Consider the following 8,964-nt stretch of genomic DNA (forward strand, 5'->3'; position numbering starts at 1 on the left):
TATGATGACTGATCAGATGAAATATGCAAATTAAGTACTGTTAGCTTGTTCCCATGATGCTGATGAAGGTGAATTCTGACACTCAGAAAACTGGTTTTGCTTTGTTGTCATAACATCTTGCCTTTAGGGATAGATCACTCACAGTTAACAGGCCGCTGCAGCATTATTACAGGCATAAAGTAGCATCTGGTACAACAAAGATAATACTTTACCAACAGCATTTTGCATAGTCATCATATGGTTTATGTGCTTTTCATTTTTTACTGAAGCAACACACCACCACCCACTGGAAATTATTTGCTGCTAGTGACATTGCATTGCATTGCCAGTTTTGGTGATTTCAGAACTTTACTTAAAAGATTAAGTGATCCTCTTTGGGCTGAAAAAAAGGACCCTTGGGCTATGAAACAATTTTAAACCACCGTCAAAAATACATTGTGGTGCCTACAAGAGACTGAATATTATTATAAAACTGGTATATGTTCAAAAGTCATTAAATGTCTGACCCTTCCATGCATCACTGGCCACCACACTAACAACATAGCTGCTGCAGTTTGAAGTTACAAGGTTTTCACCCCACAGTTGGTGGGGAAAAATGACAACCACATTTCAAAGTTTAAAGTGACGAAGACTGAACTCTTGCCCCTACCAAACTCTTCTCATCCTCAAACCTGTCTCCCCTCTCTCCCTCTGACGCCATACTTCAAACAGCTTTGCACAGTGGGTTATGCTGCATAGCAGAGAGTGACTGTGTCCCTTCCCGTGTTGAAAAGGCGCCTCGATTTTAGGGAGCTTGTCAGTAGAAATCTGTCAAAAGTACTCAGCGGACTTACTGGGGCCTGTGGAGAACAATACCCCCTGACCAAGAGGGCCCAGACACATTATAGTGAAATTAACTATGTGGATCAGAAACCCAAGGCCCTGGTTGACACCCTAACCACAATCCCTATTGTTTGGTCCCAGCAATGTACACAATACACTTCTATTTGCTCTGCTTTACTTTCCTGCCCAGAAATAAGCCTGAGGGTAGGCTTCATGAGTTCCCTGTGCTCTCCATGCTCTCTCCCTCCTCATTTACTTAATCACGTCACCTCTCATTTCTTTAGATAAGCAAATGGGCCTTCAGGCTGCTCCTTTCCTATTGGCCATATTCAGGCCTTCCTCAGAAGGAGGGGAGGTGCTTGAAACTGACTCAACCAGACTTCCTCAAAAGTTCCACTTTCCTTGCTTGTGAATGTATCTGTTCTTATAAACAGTTGGTGTCATAACTGTTATAGTATTCAGTCCTGTACCTCACAGCTGATGGGCATCAGGTGAATGTAAGGATATCTGGAGATGACATGATGATATCAAAGAACGTGTTTGTCTTGGATTACATTCCCGGTCAAATGTGAATGGGAACACTCAGCAGACAGCCTGTGATGGAATACTAACAACATTAAGGTAAATACAATCCTCATTTCAGACTAAATGTTTGCTACAGCCTCAGACTGTAAATGTGTATAAAACTACAATGAGATTTAACATTATAGAGCAATTAATACTGCACTAATGTAAACCTTGTTATAAACCTAACTTTAGCAGTTTGGTAGTTTTTATAACTTTTTAGGTACTATTCATTTATTAATAGAACATATATCTTGAACATAAGTGAGTAAAGTACAGCAAGTTCACTTAACTATCCACAACTTCTGGGAGATTTTAAGCAGAATTCAATTATCTTGTAAAGTTAAAAGACCTGCAATAAAATAAACCTACTGTTTGAGCACTCTTACTGTTCCACCTGTGTGGAGATGAGAGAAGAAACACAGACAAAGGAGTGGATGGATAGCAGGAAGAAAATATTTTCCAGTTTTAGAGAACAAAACGTTCAATCATGGAGAGAGAGACTGGACTCCTGTGAACCCTGCCCCACTTTCTTCCAGGTTTTTAGGATAAACACAGGAGAATGTGCTTCTAAATCCTTTCAGCAATTTTTTAATCGGCTCTTCTGGGTCGGGCAGGTAGAGAGAGAGAGAGAGAGAGGATAGGGAGAGAGTTCAGCCCTGAAAACAATAGATACTTTTACATTCTTTGAGCTCTGAGAAGTTCATAAATGTTACAACACTCACATACACACTCAGAGAGACACAAAATTGGGTCTTTCCTGCTTGAAATCTATCCAGAAATGGGATAGTCTGTGATTTGAAATGCTCCATTTCTCAGCAGCCAAACACTCTGTTCCCCCCACACAATCATGTGCTTCCAAAAGATTATGTTTAGGGCCTCTGAAACCCAAATCTTTGTGTTGCCAAGTCATTTTCACAATTTTGGTATGCTCATTTAAATGCATAGGAATGTGTAGTTTAATCCACTTCACTTGTCAAAGGAATTCAGAAAATCTGATTCTGTATGTCATGGTTTTAATCATGAGCACACCTCACTTGTTTACTTTAGCTTTGGCAAATAGCGCAGAAAAGTTGAAAGTGAAATATGCTCAATATTTCACAGTTGTTGTGAAGACATATTTTAACTTCAAAACACTACACACTAACTAAACAAATGTCAAATCTGACATTATGTGTACGTGTCTGTTTCACGTGTCACTTTTTTTTAGACTTGTCATCCTTGTATGGTACACAACATGAATTTGTTTTCTTCCTCTTCTCTTGTTTTTGCTGAGTGTGTTTTTGAACATAAAAACAACCCACTCAGTTCTCAGGGGAAAAGAAACCAGAGTCAATTTGACTGATGTTGCAGATAAACTTTGTGCTCATGCATCTCATGTTGATTTCATATCGTTAAAAAATACTCCTTCAGCAGAGTGCAGAGATATGCCTCATCAATTGTACTCATATCAGGACAGATGCACTTGTAATTATGTAAACAAACACTGGTCAGGCTATGATTCACACTGGACACACCAGGGCACACACTTGACTGCCAGTGCATTTGACTGAACTACAGGACCTGTATTTAGTAAAGGAGCTGTGTCCTCAGCGATGCCCGGGTGTTTATTGACAGTCAATGTCCTGAGGAGTGAGGTTCACTACCTGGCTTGCATAGAAGGGCAGCTATATGATGAGGCCTACAATCGACCCTGTCTACTAGAAATTATGTTTGTATGCTACTACTGTAACTTGTAATATCAAATACATTTTCAGAGAAATGTAATGCTGCCCAGATTAAATTTTTTTTTTTTTTTTATCAACACAATCAGAAAATGTTGTGAATGAACATATCATTCAAGTCGCAAAATCTTGGTACCGAATGAATCAGTAAAATGTTCACTGACAATGTATTTTATTAGTTTCGCCTACAATATTCGCTCTTGCAGTGCAATATCTTCTCATAGTAACTAAAGCATTATTAAACTTTTTTATGGTTATGTTCAGGCACTCACAGCACTAAGGGCAGGTTAGTGAAAGATCATGATTTCTGTTGAATGTTAATAAACAAAGTGTCTAGTGCTTCAAGGCACTATGGACTAACACAATCTTTCTTTAACCTTAATCAAAGTGCTTCTGTTGCCTAAATCCAACCACAGACAGGACTCAGGATGCGCCGGTCTCTGGTGTCAAGGTCCTGTGCTTTGTACACCCACCTACCACCCCCGCCGTTGCTTGTGAGCATAATCCAGACAGCAATTATGTTTAGTGATTCCACGCAATTGGGAAAACAATTTAGTAGTATAGAAACGTAATTTCTAGGAGACAGGGTTTCATTCATTTGTCATGAATGGGAATGAAGTTGGTTAAGTGGCATGTAAGAGTATGTGAAGGCAATTCATTTTAGTTTTTAGGACCACTTAAAAACAAATCACTCATATTTGGACTGAAACACAAGCAGTGAAACTAGGGAACAAACAGGGTTAAAAGCAACTAGTCTAACAATTAGAGATAATTACTGTCCACTAAACGCTAAGATTAGCTAGGCCCTGACCAGCACTCCAAAGGTCCCTCCCTCACAGTCAATCATGGGGTTCACTTACAAAACAAGAAAATTCAAGTGACTCCTGAATAGTGGTTAGCTAGTCAAATAGGACACAACAAATTAAGAGAACTTTGGCACATTTGTCTTCTTTTGGTAGAGGCTAACTGTGTCTCCACACCTCCTACAACTGCACCAAGCTAACACGTCCCAGACCAGTCTCCACTGAGTGCATAGAGACTAAATTGATATCAACCTCCCATACAACTTCTGGTAAGACAGCACACAAGCCAACCTCCACAAAGTTGCAGTAACAGAGCATTAATGGGAGTAGTAACTAATTTAATTACTGAATTTAAAATTGTGTTTGAAACTACTTGTTCCTGAAACGAACATCCCATTAACATAACGTGTAAGTAATATGCTACTTACCAACACTGTTCCAAAGTACAGTACATACTAAATATAACCAAGTACATTATATTCAGAGCTACTTTTTTCAACATTGATGCTTGTTAATGTACATTTGATGTGTACAGTTACTGAATTTATTGTTCATGTTAATAGTGAAATCATTAAACTTGATGCAAATAGTCTCACAACCATTTGCATCCAGTTTGCCAAAAGCAATCATTAAAGTTTTATGCTAATTACTTTTCAGCATCCTCTCCTCATCATTGACAAGAGCTGTAAATACAATAATAACTTTGTGTCCTGAGGAGCAAGCGTTGGTGAGAGCTCTTCCACAATGAGAGACCGCTTGGAGGAATTACAGCAGAGGGCTCAAGAGTTTTCTGATGCAGCAACTGAGAATACCAACCCTTTCCCAGCGGAGGGTGATAATGATGACTCTGCCGTGGTCGGGGTCATAACGCCACAGGCTGTGGTGTTTGAGGAGGAGCCAGTTGTTGAGAATTTCCTGTCAGAGGTTCAGCAAATCCGAGATGACATCACAGTGCTGGACACAGAAGTAAGGTTTATTTGGAGGAAATATACTTTTTTTACTTTTTTTTTTTTTTTTACTTACTTCATAATTTGTGCATATTTAACTTGCTTGCATTGCTTTTGTTGTTGATTTTTCACTGTTTTCATTATTATAAGATTCCAAACTTGACTGAGAAGATAGAAGATCAGAATGTATGACCAGTATCTGCTGGTTAAGATTAGCTTTCTCCTCTCATGTGTGGTCAGAGCTGAACTTTGCAAAACCTCTGTCTAATCTCAACTACAAACAGGTCCTTAAGTTTACCCAACAGCAGAAGACACTGGTTGCAACCATGCGTCGTTTCAGTGTAATGAAGAAGGAGAGCAGCATAACCCGGGACATCAAGCTACGAGCAGAAAGCCTCCACCGACGTTTAGATGCTCTTTCAAAACAGGTCCAAAGAACTGAAGACCAGCAGGGACCAACTGCTGTTACAACAAGAATACAACGCTCCCAGTATGCAGCTCTTTACCGCAAATTCCAGCAGGTTGGGAATATGATCCTAATTTACTTTTTATATTTTTGGACTAGAAAGAATGATGGTCTTGAATGAAGCTTAATTTTGATTAGTAAGGCGACGCACAGTTGTCTCAACAGAAATTATGCGTCTTCAACTGCAAAAAAAAATAGTTGCAAGTCATATTTATCACTGTCATTGTACATTTATAATTATGTAATGCATGAATCCGCACTCTCAAATCTGTGCAAGAATCTTTTTAATTAGTGAGCATTGCCGAAATCTCGCTAATTAAAAAGATTTTTGCACAGATTTGAATGTGAGGATACTTTTTTCATTCAGTTTAATATTTTCTCAGCACCTCAGTTTAGTCTGATACCGGTTGAGCAGTGTACTTTTCTTTTTAATGCAGTAGGCAATGCCAAAGACTGTTGGCAGGCAGGCACGCATACAAATAGATAAAAATAAAACTGGGCATTTTATGAATGAAATGATAGCTGTGCCAGAACCATCAAGTTTAGTAGGACTTAAGTGTTGTCTTTCTACCCTAAGGTGTTCATGTATTTTTTGTTGTACTCAAGAGGGTCAAAGATTAGCCTCCAATTTCTTCTCATTTCTCATTTCCCTTCCCCCTCCATTTTCATTTTCTCTTTGTGCTATAATTATGTTCAGGTAATGCGACAGTATAATGAAGGTCTGCTGACCAAGCAGGAGTGCTGTAAGCACTTCATTATCCGGCAGCTGGAGGTATCAGGAAGAGACGTAACAGAGGAGGAGGTGAATGAGATGGTTGCCACAGGAAAATGGGAGGTCTTCAATGAGAACCTGCTAAATGATGCCAAAATCACACGGTCACAACTATCTGAGATCGAACAGCGGCACAAGGTGAGGGTAGTGGCAAAGACATAACTAAATCAGGTCCAAAGTTCTCGCATGATTAAGTCCCAAAGAGATTTGGGGCAGATTCTGTCTTGATTTTCACATTATAATTGAATATTGGCTCCTTTATGCAAAGTTACTATCATATGAAAGTTTGGGTATTTACATTATGATTATTGTTTTTGAGCAGCAATCTAATCTTCACTGTTGCAGGGAATTTTTGTCTGAAATCTCCAATATATAATTCAACAAGGCACTAAGTAATATGGGAGTTCTGAAAATCTAATTAATATTGATAAATCAAACAACATTCAAGCTAAATAAAGTACAATTAATTTAAATCTAATTCAATGCTTATTTGGTGCACAAATACACACAAATTTTTCATCGTGCAACTGTAGCTCAGAGCTAATAAAATGTGTACATTATACATTAAATGAATAGTTGCATGTCATAACCATTGCTACCTTCCACATCACATGACGGAAATATGCCATATATAAGGCAAGCCCCATACAATACCAGCTCCAACTGACACGGGTATGGGAAATGGGTAAAAGGAAGGACTGGATATGCAAATTGGAGATGAATCAGTTAGGTCTAATTGAAGAAGATTGGTACTCCTGTCTTGGCTCAAAAATCATGTAGTAAACCAGTTATTTCTTGCTGCTGTCCTTGAGAGCCCTACTAGTTTTTATTCTAGCCATTTAAAATGGATTCATATAGTCTTGGGACACCAGGTGAATAAAATTAACTCATTGGGAGATGAAACAAGCAGTACTCTAGGTCCAGAAGAACAAGCAACCCCTGTTGAATACAAAGAGATCTCCAAGTGAACCAGCATGTCAGTCACAATAAGCATGTGAAAGTCAGACAAGATGTTGGAATATTTTCTCTGCTCAAACTGTGTTTTATTAAGATCTGATCTTGTTTCCTCATCAATCTTGTCTTTATGTTCTCTGTACTGTACAACCACCAGCAGCTTCTGACCAATGTTCCTCATAGTTACAGTATTGATCCTATCATCCTTCTCCACCAGGAGCTGTTGAGCCTGGAGAACAATATGAACGAGCTGAGGGACCTCTTCATGGACATTTTCATGTTGGTGGAGGAACAAGGGGCTTACATCGAACACATCCAGACCAGCGTAGAGAGGACACAAGATTATGTGGCAGCGTCTAATGAAAAGTTCAAGATGGCTGCCAGGTACAAGAAGAAGAACCCACTTCGACAGCTGTGCTGCTGCTGCTGCCCTCCCTGGAGATGCTGCTTATAAAATAGCAGTTTCCAAGAAATGGATATATTGGCTGATATACATTTTGTACCTCAATGGTCACTCCAAATAACTTTTTATTTCAAACATTTCACTTACCTGTTGGGAGTAAGCAACGTTGGATTCAAGTACCATTAAAGTGAAGGTTATGGTACTGCAGTTTTTGCTGTTGAACAGAGCCACGGTGAAGACAGATTCAGCAGAGCATAGAAAACAATTCGGGGGAAAGGCCAGAATTGGTATTTGAGGCACTTGTTTCTTTCAAGTGGATGTGAAGCGATTGCTATTGGAAGAGACAGTTCAGTGAGTGCTACTCACCAACACTGCTGCTTATTGGAGACCTTCACTGTCATCTGACAGAGGTCACAAACAAGGGGAGACCACTACCTCTGTAACTGCCAGTGCTAGATCAGCAAGACTGATATTTCACTTTTTTTTTCTTTCAAAAGAGCCTCTCATCTTTTTTCTGCCACAGGAACTCTAGTTAATGACCACTTTTTTTATATAGTACATGCACTTTTTTCTCACAGCAGAATCTCAAATTTAGTGTAGCACAGAATCATTCTCTTTCAGTCGTGACATATTCATTTCATTTGGTCCACATACTGATGAACTTGTTTTACAATTAGACATTAGTCTCATTTGCATTTCAAAGTCTGATCATTTTCAGTGAAAAAATATAATTCATTTATCCAATTTCAGAGGCAGAGATTCAAGTAAAACTTTAAATAAGCCTAGATGAAAATATTTCTGTCATGATGACAAAACTGGAGAAAATCACTGAAGTCATATGCCTGCTTGAATGGTTTGTTTAAAAATAAGATGGAAGATTTGGAGTCCTACATTTAAGGAAATATCTTATTTTATCTAAATATGTTGTATATTGGAGTGGAACTTCAATTTATAATTCAGTTAGAACTGTTACATTGTTTAGATGAAAAATCCTGGCATTCACATGTATCATTATTATTTATATCATTATGTTGCACATAAAGGGAGCCATGGCTCTAAACTGGATGGGAAGTTCTTGCCTGGGGGAGTACCAGCAGTATTGATTAAAATATTGGGAATATGATGTATAACTGAGAAATAAACCAACACCTGTTAACAGGTAATCGTCTCCTGTTTCAACTTTTACTTACTGTTGAGCTGAAAACACCAACTCATTGTTCCTTCTAGGATACTGACAAAGAAATAACAAATCAGTCATTCATTCCAGAGAGATACAGCCAATAAGAGTCATCAGTGCGTTTATCTCACTTAATGGCAAAACAGCTCAAAACTAGTTTCAGCAGTGACAATGATGTTCCTTAGTGTGTCAGTGACCCATGGTGTCTGATGTCCGGGACAAAATACAGGTGAACTAGGTGTGCCGGAGCCAGACTGGAAAATCTGGTTTGTCTGCTATTCCAAGTTAACTGTCAGACAGCTACTGTAACTTAAGTCCCTGCAGTGTGTAAA

At 38.8% G+C, this 8,964-nt stretch overlaps 1 protein-coding gene across 6 annotated transcripts; it reads left to right on the forward strand.

Annotated features, from left to right (window-relative positions):
* The first annotated feature begins 1,220 nt into the window (after nucleotides 1-1,220).
* Nucleotides 1,221-8,704, forward strand: stx19 (syntaxin 19). Of its 6 annotated transcripts, none has more exons than XM_042425473.1 (6): nucleotides 1,221-1,443; nucleotides 4,070-4,182; nucleotides 4,571-4,879; nucleotides 5,145-5,381; nucleotides 6,024-6,236; nucleotides 7,270-8,704. In XM_042425473.1, exons 3-6 carry the CDS (start codon nucleotides 4,658-4,660, stop codon nucleotides 7,504-7,506), a joined length of 909 nt encoding a protein of 302 aa, XP_042281407.1. In that variant the 5' UTR covers nucleotides 1,221-1,443; nucleotides 4,070-4,182; nucleotides 4,571-4,657; the 3' UTR covers nucleotides 7,507-8,704. The 6 variants fall into 6 exon arrangements, with proteins under 6 accessions (XP_042281407.1, XP_042281410.1, XP_042281411.1 ...); XM_042425476.1 differs by having other exon boundaries at nucleotides 4,629-4,879; XM_042425477.1 differs by having other exon boundaries at nucleotides 4,632-4,879.
* The last annotated feature ends 260 nt before the right edge of the window (nucleotides 8,705-8,964 follow it).

The sequence above is a fragment of the Thunnus maccoyii genome, chromosome 11, assembly GCF_910596095.1.
Source record: "Thunnus maccoyii chromosome 11, fThuMac1.1, whole genome shotgun sequence".
NCBI lineage: Eukaryota > Metazoa > Chordata > Actinopteri > Scombriformes > Scombridae > Thunnus > Thunnus maccoyii.